The following is an 18255-nucleotide window of genomic DNA, read 5'->3' as shown; positions in this document are numbered from 1 at the left end:
CGCATTTGCGTGTCGTAACCTTACGACGCGCGTGTTTATGACACGCAATGCGTATCAAGGAAGCACCAGTCAAGAAAGGCCATGTCATTAATGAAGACGACACACATTTTTGCATATCGTAATTTTAATTTTTTTTTTAAAAAAATATATATTTATGTATTTATTAATTTATAAATTAAATTTGCATTTAATCTCTCATAATAGAAATAAAATACCATATACAAAAAATACAATCCATTGCATTCAATTTGTATGTATAACAAAGACACATGTGTTAAACTTGTTACCATTAACATCTAATCGTATGGACTCGAGTGTTAAACTTGTTACCATTAATATCTGATTCATAAGGCCTTTCAACAAGATTGTTACCTGCATAAATGAAAACAAATAGGAACATTAACAGCCCAGCATGCTCAAGCCTCATCAATACAACAAAGGAGACAAAAGTAATGTAATAAGCCAAACATTAAAACCAAACATTAATATAAGAGATGGGAAATCTTTTACCTGGATATAACTAGCACCAAACAAACCACCATTTCCAAGCTGGAATTGAGTCCGATGCAATGTGACTAAAAAAACACAAATCACTCTCAAATTTCACTTACCCCTTTCACTTTCACATAACACCAACCAACCTACTTATAAGTTGCTAATTATCTAGGCTATTTTTCTTTTTCTCTTGATCAAAATAACATGTTTATGCCCAAGTCAATTACAGAATTGTATTTCTTAGTATCATGTGGACACAACATTTTACCGAATGTGAATTGAATATGACAAACAAGCATTTATATTCTCATGAAATCAAAGATAATTTATAATATTTTTCTAAATAATTAACAAACTTGATGTGTCAAGACCCATAAGGATAATTTCTGCAACATTATTTTCTAACAAACCCTACTTTAATCAGAACATTAAACCAAAATCAACCAAAAACTCACATAAACAATCAAATCAAATATAAACACAGGCTTGATTTCGTATTCAAACAGATTAAGAAAGGCAGCAAACACTGTTTGTGATTTAGAAACTAATAGCTTAATCCTCAATTCATATTAGCATAGTAACAAATGTGCACTTATATCGTTTTTCCATTTTGAACATTCACTTTCCAACAGATGCTAAAAAAGCTGATACATTCTTAGTGGGTGCAACCTAAACAAAACTGTCACCATACACAACAGATGCTGAAAAAATTGAATAATTTATCTTTTGCTGCAACTGGATCATACAAAGCTAGACACACTTTTATATGGTTCAAACATAAACTTATTGTGTAATGAGGATCCAAATGGAATAATTCAGCCACCCCATACTCCTTTGTTCTATCTCGCCTCTATAATTTATTTCACCGTTCAAGAGAAGGGTATACGGGGTTTCATAGACATTATGAATTAATTTATCCTTTATTCTACTTCCTTTATTTGAAACAATCTCATCATAAAACGTTCAACATTTCAACATATTATACGACCTAATGCACTAAAATTCAAGTGATGTAAAACAATAAAAGTTTCTTTGAAAGTTCATAAATAAATAAAAATTACCTTTTCAAATTCTGCATAAACTTCTGCAGGAGCTATGGTCATCAAAGTTGACAAAGCAAGTACTGCAGCTTCTTGTTCCAAATGACTAGTACTCACCAACCCCACTGGTCCAGGCAAACCCTACATATTATACCACAACCAAGGGTTAATAATAATTAATAATATATAAAAGATAAGATAAAAAGTAATCAATAAAAAAATATCAACACTCGGAATCAATGATTCCACAGGTAAAAAAAACTTACATTGGAATCAGAACGCTGCAAAGGGCTTCTGGAATCAGCTCTACCATGGGAATAGGGTGATGATGTTGATGCTTTCTCATTTCCTCCTCCTTCAGGGCTTCTGCTTCTAGAAGGTGACCTACTCCTACGTGGAGGAGACCTGCTTCTGTGTAATCCATCAGTTTATTGACACATCACATGATAAGGGCATTCTAGTCTTTACAACACTAGTACTTCTATGTAAGTAACAAACACATATAGAATAGTGAATAGTCCATCAGGTTTCTAATGAAACATCAACTTTAAACAGACAAACAAAACTTTTTACGGATGCTATTTTTAATGATAAGGGCATTTACGTCTTTTTACCTTATAGGAGTCCTACTTGGGCTTCTCTCATCATCATAATCATCATCATATCTACCCCTCCTATTTCTTCTATGATAATCAGGGCTCCTACTCCTACTGCATGAGGGTCCTACTTCTGTAACGATCTTTGTCCCTTCCATAATACCTGTCCCTGCTACTGCTGCGACTTATCCTCCTGTAGCCCTTGTATTCATCTCTATACCTGGAACTACATTGGGTAAACATCAACTCCAATACAAGGGTAGAATGGTCAAAACTACATTCTCATCATACCTTCGTCTAGGACTTCGGCTCCTTAATCCACCCTTCAGCTTTTCTACTGGTTCAAGTATCCTTCCCTTGTGACTAAAACAAGAATAAAAACAACCACATTAGTCAAACAACCATATACTTTTTCATATCTGATTCTTGGAATTTAGAAATATATTAGATTATATGTGAATGTGACTCACATTTTTTCAGCATTAGGCCCATATTTGGCAAATTAAACCATCATCTCTCTTCCATCAACAACTCTTCCTGAAAGGTGTAGAACAAAAGTGAAATCATGGTGAAGTGATGATATTGGATAAGTGTTATAGCTATTATATATTATTAAAAGTGATAAAGAAGAATCAGATCTGGAAGTCCAAACACCTAACATGGAATCGAGGGCTTAAGGAAGAAATCAAGCGTCGGTGACTTTTCTCCGGATAAAAACAATTTCCCGCCAATTTCACAAATCGGCGTTCCAAAACCAAAATTCCCGATCCCAATCGCGTTTCTGTGCAATCCAATTTGCCAATTTCACGTTTCAGGTATCGATTTAAAGAATTGGTGGGATCGCAAGCATGACGTACCGGAGGGCGTTTCTATCGGCGATCGGTACGCAATCGTACCCCGTTTGGGATCGAGCCGTTTGGAACTTGGATCGTGACTACTTTGGCGAATCCTGTGACTATGGATTGAACCATGCACACCATTGATTTCTATTCAACAAATCTCCAACGAACATAAGCCTCTTGTTCTTCGATTTCTCCACCAACAATTTCCCTATAAACCTTCATTTCATTTCCCCCAAAACACACAATTAAAATCATCAAGAATTCAACAATTAATTCGATTTTAAAAAGTGGAAGAACAGAGTATGCTTACATTGGCAAATTACAGTCTTTAGGCTGCCACCTCCACTTCTGATATGAAGTCGTCGGTTGCTTTACAGAGAGATATGAAGTCGAGACGAAAAGACGAGATTGACCCATCTGGTAATAAACGGACTCGGGAAGCTGAACAAAATGACCCGAGATTGACCCATCTAGTAACAACGCTATTGATGCCATTCCTTCCATTTTCGACTGTTCATCCTCCACTTCCTCTACTGCTACTTCTTCACCATCTTCTATTTTTTCTGTATTTAGACTTGAGAGTATAATTAGGGCTTTTTCTAACAATTTCAACATCGAGTGGGCGATATGGTGGTTCCAGTAGGTAGAAGTGAGGGAAGAAGTAGGCAACAGTCAATGTCGGGAGGGGGAAGGAAGGAGCGTCCATAATTTGGGCAAGAGGGAAAGGACAAAAAAAAGGAAGGCGGGATTTTTAATTTTTTCAGAATTTCATTTCCCCCTACTGTTAAAGGATGGAACGCGCGTTCCATTAAAAATTATAAAGCGACATCCTTAGACGACGCGCATTTTATTATAGGTGCCCTCCGTGTTTTTTTTAGACACTGATTTAAGGGCGCGCCATAATGCGTGTCTTCTATCCTTAAATTTTTTGAAGAGATGACATTTTTCTAATGTCACTCTTCTTTGCGTAACATAGATCAATGAGCATCGTATTTTGCGCGTCGTAAAAGGCCTTTTTTCTAGTAGTGCATATGGAAATATGGATATATTTGGAAATCAAGATTCATAATAGACTGAGAGTACTATTTGGTTAAGATGTTACAAATAATATATATATATATATATATATATATATATATATATATATATATATATATATATATATATATATATATATAGAGAGAGAGAGAGAGAGAGAATAGGTGGTTGTGAAGGAATAATGTTTGGCTATTTTCATGAGGATGTAAGCAAAGAGAGGAACAAGATGGTCGTTTTCCATTTTTAGGTTTATGAGAGAATGAGAATAGTATTTTAATTAGTGGTTGATATAAAGGAAAGCTTACAAACCTAATAATGTATAGTTCCTATTATACCCTATTGTGTATTTGATTCAACGGACAAGAATGCATAATTTTAGTGTGCAACTTTTTAATCTAAACCATTCACAGATAAATTATACAATTATAAATATGGTTTGATGGTTCTATGAGTTTGTTTTGGCTATAAAACGATCCTATATATATATATATATATATATATATATATATATATATATATATATATATATATATATATATATATATATATATATATATATATATATATATATATATATATATATATATATATATATATATATCATTTTGTTCACTGTTACTTTCTAGGTGTATTTTCATTTTAACACACTAATTATTCAACTTGGGATAAAAAGTTGACACCATTGTTCTCCCCGAACAACCTCTTTTTTTTTTCATTCCATTGTCGTACATGTGTCATCTCATGATAGAGTATACTTGCGTAGATATAAACAACTCCGAACATATTTAATGGGTGTATGTGTTTTGTGTGTGAAGAAAACACTTGCAAACATAAAAAAAAGTGATATGATAGAAATGAAGTTGAAGTAGAACTATTAAATAATTTTTGTGTTGTTGTATGTGAAGAAATAGATAAGAGATAGAGAGATTGGGAGGTATATATATATATATATATATATATATATATATATATATATATATATATATATATATATATATATATATATATATATATATATATATATATATATATACTAGAAAGTTTGAGGCATTATGTGTATCATTGAAAAACCATTAGAAAACATTTAGAAGCATTAGTAAAAAAATCATTGATTAGATAATAAAAATTATTGATTAGAAATGTAACGTTTCAAGAGTCTCTAATGAAATGGTTATTATATACGAGATGTATCGGTTATTATATAAGAGATGCATGGGGTGATCTAAAGTGATGTAAACTATTATACATTTATTAATGTAATGGAATGTTACAATATGCACCATGTTTAGAAGCAACAATAATTAATAAAAGTTGATATAATAATATATATATATACACACTTAAAATATAATAATATATCATTTTGGAGTCAATTACATTTGCATAACATCATACGAAATTGATGAATATAATATCTAATGGAAGTAGCGGTATCAAATATAATAATAGTATAGAATTTTTATTTAAATTTGATAGATGTCAATATCTATTTCGTTTTTTTTGTTGGTCTTGATGTGCCAGCTGTCGATGTTTCTGTTAGTTTTGCTTTCCCACTGTCTGTATGGTTTCGCTTTTGTGTTTGTTTTGGAGAACACTGTTTTGTTGTTGATAAAGTTTCATCTTTATTTGATAGTTGGAGTTCTTGTTTGTTTTCGTTTTGATGTTCTGGGAGCCTATGTGCCTTCACAACGACGAATCTTGTAGTATGGTTTTCTTGATTTGATGTCTGATATGATCGTACATATGGCAGAAGTGGTAATGATCCAATTGATTTTGCAATTATATTTTGTACAGTTTGTACCTAGTTTGTAAAATGATAACATAATTAATCAATTGTTAAATTAGAATTGTTGTATTAAAATATAAGGCTTACATTTTCTCCTGCATCTTTGATTTCATTGTAGTCGACCTTCATGAACTTTTCAATTTCTGGCGTTGAAATCATTGCTGCAATTGAGCTGGTACCATCATCGATTTCAACTATTGCCCTAGACCTTCACATTGAATTATCATTTAGTATTAAAAATATGTTTTAATTAATTGAATGATGGAATACTCTTACTTGAGTTGCACTTTAGATTGTTTTTTGCAGGCAAAGCATGTGATGATCCACTTTACATCAGCCACAACTGGTTTTAAACAGTTGGCACATGCTGTTTGTGTGAAACTTCTATCATGACGAGGCAACATAAGAGTTCCTTTTATCCATGTTGGTTTACCCTGTTTTAAGTGAAAATTTTATATAGATAATGATCGTATAGAATATTGTGTAAAAGGTCATGAAAGATATTGTTATTACTAACATTTTTCATTCTTGTAATTGCTTTGCCTATCGGAAGTATGTCTCTCTCTTCGGGAGGGGGCAACAGAATATTGGTATCCTTATATGTTTGTTTTTGAAGTAGTTCTTTAATTCCTGTTCTGCTATTTGTATACCTGACAAATACAAATAGAATTAATTAAATTGAATTTCGGTTAATGGGTTTGTGGATCATACCAATTTTTTAGCTGTAAATCATCTGTCACTGATGGATTTATAAGAATTGCAGGGCTACTACTTATTGAGAGTGATTGTCCTGTGTGATTATAAGACATAAGATTAAAAATGATTTAAAAATTTATATATATATATATATATATATATATATATATATATATATATATATATATATATATATATATATATTGTGTTCTAAGCAACATTATCTTACCGTAGAAAGTTGTCACCTTTACTCTCAGTGCGAATATCATTAGCCCGGATTCCACTATTTGGTCTAAGGTATTGCCTTCATTTTCATTGATGTAATTCAATAATGTTAATGTTAAAAGTTTTTTCCTGAAAATTAAAAGGTAGGAATAATATGATTAATAATTTTTTAATTTAAATAAAAAAAATCTCATACTCTATGTTATTGGGCAATTGTCCACATACTCTTCGTTAACAATGATTACATCTCTTTTTAAAGATGGCTCTTGGCCTTGTTTCATCTTTTGACTAGGAACATTTTATTACAATACCCCTCACATCTGCAATTTGAACATCATAGTTAGTAAAGGACATAATAAAAATGAGTGATTAGTATAGAACAAGTAATTTTTGCGTACTTATATCTCTTTCCTCATATGCATATTTGTGCAGGTCACTAAAGGGAGTAAAGGTGAAATTGCATGAGAGTTTTGTTGAGGTTTCATCTTGAAAAGGTTCAATGAGTGTCAGTTTTCTTAGTGTCCATGAATATTCATATGAATCAAGTTGAAAACGTGGTTCGGTGTATATAAAATTAGCATTTGATATTTGATAGCGCTTGTAGGGTTCGAAAGTATTTTCATAAAAGTCAAGGTCATTGCTCCAGATTAATGCTTGCACCCTTGTTCCCTGTTTTGCAATGTGATTAGATTAATTCAAATGTTGTGAGATACGCAAGGATGTATTGTATACCTGTGTGTCAACAAACATGAGCCTTCTAAATTTTTTCTTTTCTTTACTTAGTTGTATGTGTCCACATTCCAAAACTTGAATCAAGACAGTCCAATTTTTCTTCATATTTGGAATTATGTCATGAATGTTGTATTGGTCTCTCGACATTGGTTGTTTCCTGCGTACTGTGCTGTGAAAATAGTCACTTTATGTCTGCTTGTTTCTTAATAACCAGTAATGAATTGGTTCTGGAATGCATTAATTACTTTTGGTATATCAATGTTTATGATAGGTGTACAAAATCTTTACATAGCTTTAGATCTAAGATGTATATTTATTAATGTTGTTCATTTTATTTACATTGTTTATATAATTATTCGATGTTTATAACATGTAGTAAAATGCTATGAAGGTAACATTAGTAAAAAAACAATAAACATTCATTGACATTATCGAAAATAAATGTATATAAACAATATAGTAGCATTTTTTCATCTAAAACAGAAGTGTCTGTTACCGAATAGATGTTGGGCTATGTTAACCAATCGATCATATTTATATATGGTTTCTAGATAACGTCGATTTAGAATTGTATGTGGAAGTGTCTATTGTTTTGTTCATTATACTCTAAATTTGCATATATCGTTGAAAAATTCTGTATGAGTTACTTATATTCAAATAATTGTATGTTATATTAAATTATAATACATTTGTATTTCAGCCAAAACGTATGTGAAATTTTGCTGAATTGGTGTTGTAAAATGTTTGCCAATAGATGGAATGCATTGAATATTTATAGCGAAACTTAACAGTGTCTTCCGAAAAGTAAATTTTGTGTATGCGAGGATGCAAAAATGGAAAGGACATTGAACATACCTGTTAGTGAAGAGAAGTGCGAAGAGGATTTTTGAACTCCAATTGGGTTTCACAGTATATGCAAGTTAAAAATAAGATATCTTAATAATTTTTTAATCTTATCAATGAAAATCGCAAACATTAGAATTATGTCTTTTCCAAAAAAAACCCTTAATTTGAAGTTTATTCAATAACATGCAAATTGTAAGATTTGTAATTTAGTGGAAACCCAAAATCATTTGTTGTTGTGCAGGCTTGGAATTGTTCTTAGTTTAATAGGAAATTAAACCATTTCCTCAGGTACTATTAAGAAGTTAAAATTGGTAAGTGGTCGTTCACACTGGAAGGCTTTGATATCAGATAGGATTGTCATGAAAGAACCATATTTCGGATATTTTTAACACTATTTGTGGGAAAATGAAGGGAAATTAATGTATTGCCAGTGCAAATTATGTGATAGTCTCTTTCAAGAAATCACATTGAAGCCCTAAATTGACTGGTTATATTTGATGAACATTGTTTCATATTAAAATAATGCATCTAAATGTTGGAGTTCGTAAACACGAAGAAAGAAGATGAAGAGCAGATTGATGCGTAATATGAATCTGTCATGGAATGATGAAATACAATTGATACATGACAATCCTTACCCGATTACTTTGTACACACCGGTGACGTAATTTTCCGTAGGGCTTACAGATAGGAAGAGGAATAGAAGGGAATGAGACTCCCATGTACGATGTTTGTATGTGCTATACCCGCGATTCTGACATTAGGCAATTTCCGGTTAGAAGAAGTTTATAATAACCGATTAGCAGTTAAAATTGTTGGTAGCGGTTGAAAGTTGTTGATCTGTACTAAGAGTTGACGGTGATTACGGCGGCTTGTATATAGCTGAATATAGCGATATGTAATGGACAGAGAATGGGTGTGGTTAACGGCGAAGTTCTTTAGGGCCGGTTATTAAATATTTAGGGTATATGGCATTCCTTTGGGCTAGGCCATTTATATTGATCTTTTATGATTAATATCAAAATGTATTTTGCGGATAATTAGCCTGATCTAAAACCTTCAAATTATATTTGTTTTGTTATATGATAAAATTTTAAATATATTAAACAGTAAAATAAGTTTAGAAGGGTGCCGCTTTATCATTTAAACACTAAATTGTATTTGATGTATTTTATATTTAACTCAAAAATGGCATCATGAAGATAATCAAAATTCCGGTAATTATGATCATTAGTAATTTCCTTTACAGTTGAGTTAATTTGAAAATTAACTATTTAGGCCTCAAATGACCAATCGATGGAAAATGATCTGATTCACCATATACATATAAATAAAATTGAAATAAAGTCTTAACTAAAACTGTTACAATACAATTAATGGTTGCAAAATTTATGTAATAAAACAATTGTAGATGTTGCATGTTGTCTTCTTGGCATGATTAATTGAACTTTTCCCTTTCCTTTTGTACTGTCATATGATGCAGTAAAGTTGTTTCTGCATGAAGGTATCTTGCATCAGGATTAAGAAGTTCTTTGGCAAAATTAATAAATGTGGATATCATTCATTTTAAAATAGAGTGCAAATATGAAAATAAACACTATAATCAAGATAATATATATTTTTGTAGGTAATGGAGTCATACCGATATAATTAATGAGAGAGACGGATCACTATATTGCTTATTATAGTATATAATAAAAATTAATTGTTATAATCGAAAATAATGATTTATTTGGATAGTTCATTGACATATCATTTAAATCAAGTAATAATAAATGAAAAAGAATTAAAATTGGAATGTAATGCAAAAATCAAAGTGAACTTACCAGATCATTGAATAGTGAATTCCTGTGTAATCCGAAATCTTTATTTTGGTTTTGTAGTTGTTTTCCTGTTGGAAATATTCATGGTAAAAATTTATATAAAAAAGCATGTAATCTGTCAAGCAACCATGATATTGCAAATCACTTACATTGAGTGTTGTAATTTGTTGGCAAAGAAAGGAATTACCACCGCTGGAATGCATACCTGATATTCAATTGAATTACTGCATGAAAAATTATCATATAAGGGGATATTTCACAAATGGACTTCAATTAAATAAAGTGGATAAAAATTTGAAAAATGAAATGTCCTGCTATCTTATATAATCAATGTGCAACAATGTGTGTGAATTTAGTATTTGTTTTCATCATACCAGATATTAAGACTTATAGTAATACATACCTCTAGTTGTGTTTTGAACATTTTAATACTTCTTGATATACGATATTTTTTGTGTTATGTATTTCTTGATTTTTGTGAGATTCTTTGATAAAAACTTTAACATTTTCAATACTTCTAGCACGAGAGAGGGCAACATACAATTGTCCATGTGAAAAAATAGGTTCCTTAAGGTATATGCCCACTCTGTCTAGTGTTTGGCCTTGTGCTTTATTAATTGTCATTGCAAAACAGACCTTGATTGGAAATTGTGTTCTTTTGAATGGCATTGTGCATTCTTCACCTGTAGGTGGTTGTAAAGGTATTCTATGTATAAATACCTCTTTTCCAGCAAAATCACTGAATGCTATTTGTGCTCGAATAACATTTCTTTCAAATTCCTTGCAAAAAAGTCTTGTACCATTACATAATCCTTCTTCTGGATGTATGTTTCTTAATAATATAATAGGTGCATCTACCTTTAAAATCAGTTTATGTGGGGGCATACCATGTGGAGTTAAAGAATGTAGAAGATCCTCATAATGAGCTTGGTCATTTGGATCAAGTGTTTCATCAAAACTAATATACTCTTTCTCTTCTCCTTGGAATTTGTTTATTAAGATATCATTTAGCTCATCAAAAAAAGTATTTTTAGTTGTCAAAATAGCTCGATTGAAGGTGAAGGATGCAGGGTTATCTTTAGAATTTTCAAATATATGTGGGTAAACATATTTAATTAGAACATTTAACCCTTGTGATTCATCATTATCTACTATGACAATTTGTGATGGAAGAGTAACAACATCATCATCTTGTAAATTTTCTCTACCTTCACCTAATCTTAGAAGGAATTCAGTAAAAACTGGATCTAATAATGCCCTCATGTTTTCATCTAGTTGTAGTACACAAAGTGATGGCCATATATGTGAGTTAGTTATACAAGCAACAATTGTATCATGTTTGCTTCCATTTCGAACAACTGGCAATGTTTGCCTAAAATCACCACCAAGTACAACTACTTTCCCTTCGAATATTTGAGTTGATTCCATAAGATCTTGTAAAAGGTCATCTAGGGCTTCTACTGCTTATCTTTTTGCCATTGGAGCTTCATCCCAAATAATTATCGTACAAGTCTTAATCAATATACCCAATGAACTTTGTTTACTAATCCGACAATTTGACCTATCGGTCAAATCTAATGGAATCTTAAATCTCGAATGTGTTGTCCTTCCTCCTGGTAGTAATGAGGCAGCTATACCTGATGTTGCCGTTGCTAAAGCTATTTGTCCCTTTAATCGGATGTAAGCTAATCATGCTCTATATAGGAAAGTTTTCCCTGGACCATCAATAAAAAATGTCCCACCATTGTTACTTTCGACTTTTCTAATTATTGTATCAAATGCAAGTTTTTGTTTATTGTTAAGATTTTGTATTGCTCTTTGATCTTTTTTTGATACAATGATACTTTTTTCGGTAGCTACTTCTCTTGTGTCATCTTCTAAATCAGCATATGATAAATCATTTGACAATATATCAAAGTCATGAAGTTGTCTCCCATTAGACTGTAGCAATGTATTAATTTGCTGAAATGCACATTGCTTTGCTTCAGTTAGCGAAAGAATACCATAGTGTACAAAGTCTTCAAGCATGGCATCTTCGAATAATTCCCATAATTTTCTTGGATTGTTAGGATTTGTATACACAAGTAAAGTAGCAAAAAGTCTTCGTAATTCATATGGCATGTGGAAGTTTGATGCCTCTTCCAAACATAATTGTTGGTTGTTATCATCAAGTAGGTATCCATGTAGTAATGCAGATTGTCGAAAGGTGTCAACTCTTTGTCCTTTACAAAGTTTAAGGTAATCGTATGACTTTGGACATCTTTTTTTTTTATAATAGTATTCTTAAAAAATATCTTTCACCTTCACTTGGGTGTGCTAACACTATTCGTCCTATTGAATCTTCAGTTTGTCTAGGTAACCAGACGTTGTTATCCGGTTTCCATACAAAATGGTTGGGAAACTCAACATATGTTAAATTAAGACTTTGTGCATATCTATCCGTACTATTTTTATGAAAAAATTCGATTAGCATTGTTTTTCTTTTACATATATTATCTACAATATTAGTTAATCGTTCTCTCTTTTTGAATGTTATTGGTTGGTAATTTTCTAAATGTAGAGGCAAATGAATAACTGCTGGTTTGATTTCACCCAATGAAAATCTAAAAATTCTCCAAGCTGCCTCTGGGGGTGATATCCACCTACCTGCTTGAAATTGATCTATTTCATTTATGCTAGATGAGTGATCATCTTGTGCTACTGAAAAACTTATTTTGTCACATCCCTTGCATATGTATTTATAAATGTATTTGACAGCTTTAATTGTAGAGCATATTTCTATATTTACATGACAATCAAACTTACAAAGTAAATACGGATTGTAGGGAACAACCCATCTGTTATCTAGCTTAGCGCCTCGAACAATAACTTTAACTCCATTGTCACGTCTTCGATATGCTGGATATGCATCATTATTTTGTGTTGTTACATCACAAAATGCTTTTGGATAAATTTTTTTACAATATCCTTTTTTTTTCATACAAACATTTTTGGGATTAAGATCACCACAGGGACCATGAAGCATATGTTTCACTACCATGCGAAATAGATGAGGATTTGATCTTTCATTTGGTATTTCTGCTGAAACTATTTCATCATATTCTTCAGCATGGTACATCTTATAAGGAGTTCCAAGTATTAGCAAAAAATGAGCATGTGGAAGACCTCTTTTTTGAAACTCCACAACATAAGTGTGTGCAACAACCTTTCCAAATATTTCATTTTTGAAAATCTCTTTTTTAAATTGGTCAAGTTTTGCATGGAATACTCTAACAATTAAATCCACCCTATTTTGTGCTTCCTCATGCTGCATCATGTGTTGTTTGATTTCTGGCCAATTAGGATTACATGTTAAGGTTAAAAAAAATGTCTGGCTTACCAAAACTTTGGACTAATTCCATAGCATCAATGTATTTTTGTCTCATGTTCCTTGGACCACCAATAAAATTTGCTGGTAAAACCACTCGTTGACCAATTGCTGATGCATTTGTCTCACCACTTGCCATAGCATCTACCACTCCTTGAAGTAACTCTTGTCGTAACTCTTGTTGTTGATTTCTATAAAACGCTAATCTTTGTGTCTCTAATTTTACATAACTATCAACTATATATTGTTGTAATAATCGACCGAAAAGTAATATACAAGATTTATCATTAAAATGTATTTGAAGTTTGTAAGCATAATATTCTCTAATAGAGATAGAATTTTAGTTCTCTATAGTTTTGTTCATAACTGCCAAAAAAATATTAATTTCTTAATACTACATCCTAGAAAAAAAAGTGATGGAACATGTTTACCTGTTTGTTCCATATTTAATAATTCATCAGCATCTGTAGCATCAAATGGCGAAATAAGCCTTTCTGCAGAACTTGTTCCTATTTCACTATTAGCTTGTTTATTGGTACTTTTTTTTGGGAATGTGTTGATGCCAGCCGAGTTCTCCTAATGGAAACATTAAAGGGTACTGTAAAGGATCATAACAACCATAATAGTACTCAACAGTCCTTTGATGGTCACTATGTGTTCTAACTTGTATATTTCTACGACCATGTTCTCCGTTCTCTTCCCCTTCAACCCATAGTGCCGCAACTTGTGAAACTTCCGGTTTGTTATATACCCGTTGATCTTGTCCCGGAATAGTCTTAAGAATAATCTTATATTCATTCAAAGATGGAATGTCTCTTAAATTTCTAAAAAAACGTGCATATGGATTATTTTGTAGATAAGTAATACACATTGCAATTATGCCTTTGGATAATCGTGGAGAAGATGTTTGTCGATTTTCTATTTCATTGTTTGTATCGTGAAAATATAATTGAAGGTTTTTTGCACTATTCTCTTTAGGTTGTAGATCGTTCATGAAATGATATACTTGACCTTGCACTCTAAAAGTGTAAATACCCTTATTTCGTTTTGTAAGTTTTTTATCAGCTTTGACACCCAATGAAGTGAATGCGAAATGATTATTATATGTTCTTATATATGTTCTAAATGATTTTGCATCATCAGAGTTACATGTCAATAATTCTCTCATGATGGGTGGGAGTTCATTACTGGATAATACAATACGACCTTCTGAACAACAAAAATTTGATGTTTCGGAAAAAAAAAAATTTGATGTTTCGGAAAAAAATTTCACAGCATGACAATAGCAACAACACCTTACTTCTGGAAGAACATCGGCAGAAAAAATTACTTGTTGTAAGAGATGCTTTCCTTTTTTGTTGCTTTTTTTTGCCTAGATTTGTAGATTTCTCATTTGATGGACCCAAATCTCTAAGTATTCTTTTGTCAAGTCTTTTGCTTTCTTCAGTGATGTTTTCATTTAAATTGCATATACTTGTGTGTACAATATCAATTAATTGTTCGTTTGATTTTTTTATTGTAACATTTGTATTGCAGGTCATTTTTAATTTCTTCTTTTTCCATTTTATAATAGCTTCCTTTCTTAATTGTTTCTTATAAGCATGAGCATTAAGCATATCCAACTTCTCTATTATCTCATGACATTTATCAAACAAAAATTTCCAATTTATGATAGCTATCCTCCTATATAGTTTCTTATCTAGCTTGGAACAACCACCAATAGTTATTTTTGTGTGATCTGTTGATGGTTGATAATTACCAATCATGGTATTGAAATTTGAGGATAATCGTTTCATAATATTAGTTGGTATATCATATAACTATACTGATGGATGTGTTATTCTTATATGAGACTTGTAATTGTCACTTTATTGTCAGTTCTGATGATGATTATAATATGTGCAAGAAAAAAAATTGAGATATCTTGTAAGTAATGACTTACATGACACATGTTGGTGTTGTTTTGGTTGGAATCACTCTCCAATGTAACTCTGGTACATTTGAGTAGTTGATGATCTAATCTGGTTCATTATCAATAGGTAGTTCATCAATTTCAATTAATAGATAAATTCCCTACATTGTAGTTGAGACCATATTCTAATTTTTAACATTTATGCGGAAAAATCATATATTCATCTAATTATAGGAACATTGTACAGTTTTCCCGTTAGCAAATTAGATTAATCAAGGTTCTTACATGAAAGTCTATTACATTTTCGATAAGATTTTGCATAATAACCATGTAATATGTCAAGCAACCATGATATTGCAAAAACACTTACATTGATTGTTGTAATTTGTTTCACAAGTATGAGGGCGTTGATTTTTACGGTGAATATTAATCTGCCACCAATCATGGACAAACATATAAACAACTATAACATATAATTTGAGGTTTAAACATGTTTCAATTTCTGCTTTGAACACATACATTAATAAAAAAAAAATCAACAAGTGAAAGTCCATTACATTTTCGATAAGATTTTTAGCCTTCCGAAAGCAGGAGCAACAATTTGACCAACAATGCCGCCTCTGTCCTCCCTAACACAAAAATATATAGAACTAACTTTAGCTTACTATAGTTGGGTTATTTACTTGAAAATGCATTTAGAGTGTAACTGTTGATTGATTGCCTTTGAAGCATATGTTAGTAAAACCATCAATTTTACCCTCAAAGTAAAAAGTAACAAACTCTTAATAGAATGACAATGAGCTGACCCGATGAAAATCATAAACATGAAAATATTAAAAACAACGATAATAAATCATTAAAAATTGCATTCAAATTAAAACAAACCACAAAATCAGTACATGATTTCAATACTTGGTCACACAGGAGATTATGATAATAAAACTTAGGGCAAAAATTGCAATAGAAACCTGAACGGCAATGGAAAATCCAACTGTTGCCTGAACGGTGATGGAAAATCCAACTGTTGGGTTTCAACAACCTTACATCTTCAGGGATAATTACTAACTATAAAAATTATGACTTTTTGGGGGACCATGTAATTTAATTGATAACAGAATGAAACAAAATGAAAATTCATGAAGACATTAATCTCTGGGATGCTTCCATTTAAAGGAATTTCAACTGCCCCTTATGCCCTTAATAACGAGAAGAAAAAAAAATGCACTAAGTATGGTTTTTTGTAAAACATAAAAAACTCTGAACAATCTATTTTCTTATGATGCATTCGGTAATTATAATTAGAAATGAAAAAGATATATTTGGCAGAAAAAGTTATTGAAATCAGAACATCGAACAACAATGTTTATTTCCTGAACGGAAATCGAGTTTCAAGATTGGAGAAACGGGATACGTTCGAATAGTTTAAACGGGGGAAGAAAATCCATCGATTGGATTAACGGTAACAAGAAAGAAAACAAATTAGGGTTCGAGTTAATAACTTACCAGTGGAGAAGACGGTCAAGGCAGTGGAAATGGTTTTGTCGTTCTTCTTTGATTCTGTTTTCACAACATTTGTGGTCAACAAAATGGCGAATTTTTTGTTGATCGCAAAATCAGAATTTTATATTTTCAGAGAGATGTGTTCGGATTTTTATAGGAGATGAATCGGTAAGTGTGATTAAAGGGATCGAGAATCGATGGGTACGTCGATTTGCAAAAGGAAAATGTTCAATGGGATGCGACGGTCGAAAGGGGGATGTAATCGACATTTTGATATGTTGCGTCCATTGGAGAATACGTTATGTGGCAACGTTGGAACCTTATGAATTTATTTTAAAATGCATGAATCCCTAAATTGAATGGTTCCCCATTTAAAGAAAACACAATATAGGGCTAGAGTTGGTAATCTAGAAGAAGAAAGATGAACAACATAAGAATCATAGTATGAATATGAAGTCGAATTAACGGAATGCAGTAGATAAAGGAAAATGCTTACCTTTTTTCTCGAACAGACGGTCGATTGACTTTCAATCTTCTCAGTTAAGGCTTAGCGATTGTAAGAAGAAGACGATTACATACTCTCATAGATGATGATCGTATGCGCTTGATTTCATGACGATGAGTTAGGAAAGAATTAGGGGTTTCTTGCATATGAGATTAGGTTTCTTAGTCGATGGTGTTGTTCGTATAAGTCAGGGTGAGGCCGGGAAAACAGTTAGAGGAGAAAGGGGATCATTGGAGGAGAAAAACAGGATATGTTCGTAAGATGGAAGGGAAATGATGAACAAGATGTGTTAGAAGTCGATCAAGCACAATGAAACGTTTCGAAGCAACTTCTCCCAAATGGTTGGAAGTGAAGGTAAATGATGAATCTTATTTTGTGTCGGTCAGAAGGTAAGATACATGGCGTAATTGGAAGTGATTAATTTTGATTTAGAAGCAAGGAGAATAACAGGGCTTTCGTACCTCTCTTGAATCGAATTTGATGTTAATGGCGCCGTTTAGGAGGTAGATTACGTGGCGGACAGAAAACCTTGTAAAATTGATTTTAGCGAAAGGAGAACAATAAGACTTTTATATATAGTAATGATATATATATATATATATATATATATATATATATATATATATATATATATATATATATATATATATATAGAGAGAGAGAGAGAGAGAGAGAAATAGATAGATAAATAGATAAATGTAGGGTGGGATGGGTTGGGGTGAGGCATGGACATGGGTGTAGGCATGGGCTCCTTTCTAGTTTAAATTTAACAATTACTAAAGAAAATGTAAAAATTAAATCTTAAAGGTAAAACATAATTTTCAATTTTGAATAGGAACATATCTGGATTAA

The 18255-nt window shown here is 31.8% G+C and overlaps 1 protein-coding gene across 1 annotated transcript; it reads right to left on the bottom strand.

The window, feature by feature from the left end:
• Positions 1-5497: 5497 nt before the first annotated feature.
• LOC145046130 (replication protein A 70 kDa DNA-binding subunit B-like) lies at positions 5498-6999 on the bottom strand. Its single transcript, XM_078994431.1, has 7 exons — positions 6944-6999; positions 6723-6847; positions 6509-6587; positions 6315-6447; positions 6074-6231; positions 5885-6005; positions 5498-5812 (listed from the first exon to the last, which is right to left on the bottom strand). Exons 1-7 carry the CDS (start codon positions 6997-6999, stop codon positions 5498-5500), a joined length of 987 nt encoding a protein of 328 aa, XP_078850557.1.
• Between the last annotated feature and the right edge of the window lie 11256 nt (positions 7000-18255).

Source organism: Lactuca saligna, chromosome 5 (assembly GCF_052625555.1).
Source record: "Lactuca saligna cultivar CGN05327 chromosome 5, ASM5262555v1, whole genome shotgun sequence".
In the NCBI taxonomy this organism is placed as follows: domain Eukaryota; kingdom Viridiplantae; phylum Streptophyta; class Magnoliopsida; order Asterales; family Asteraceae; genus Lactuca; species Lactuca saligna.
Note: the sequence above shows the minus strand (reverse complement) of the source record. Positions and strands in the feature narration are given on the sequence as shown.

What these genes read in the sequence shown, in the direction of transcription:
- LOC145046130 (XM_078994431.1), bottom strand. Translation starts at nt 6,999, where the DNA reads ATGAAACAAGGCCAAGAGCCATCTTTAAAAAGAGATGTAATCATTGTT. An exon ending in AAAGGTGACAACTTTCTACG is followed by an intron (nt 6,588 to 6,722) that starts GTAAGATAATGT and finishes ATAATCACACAG; the next exon opens with GACAATCACTCTCAATAAGT. An exon ending in TCAAAGATGCAGGAGAAAAT is followed by an intron (nt 5,813 to 5,884) that starts GTAAGCCTTATA and finishes TTTACAAACTAG; the next exon opens with GTACAAACTGTACAAAATAT.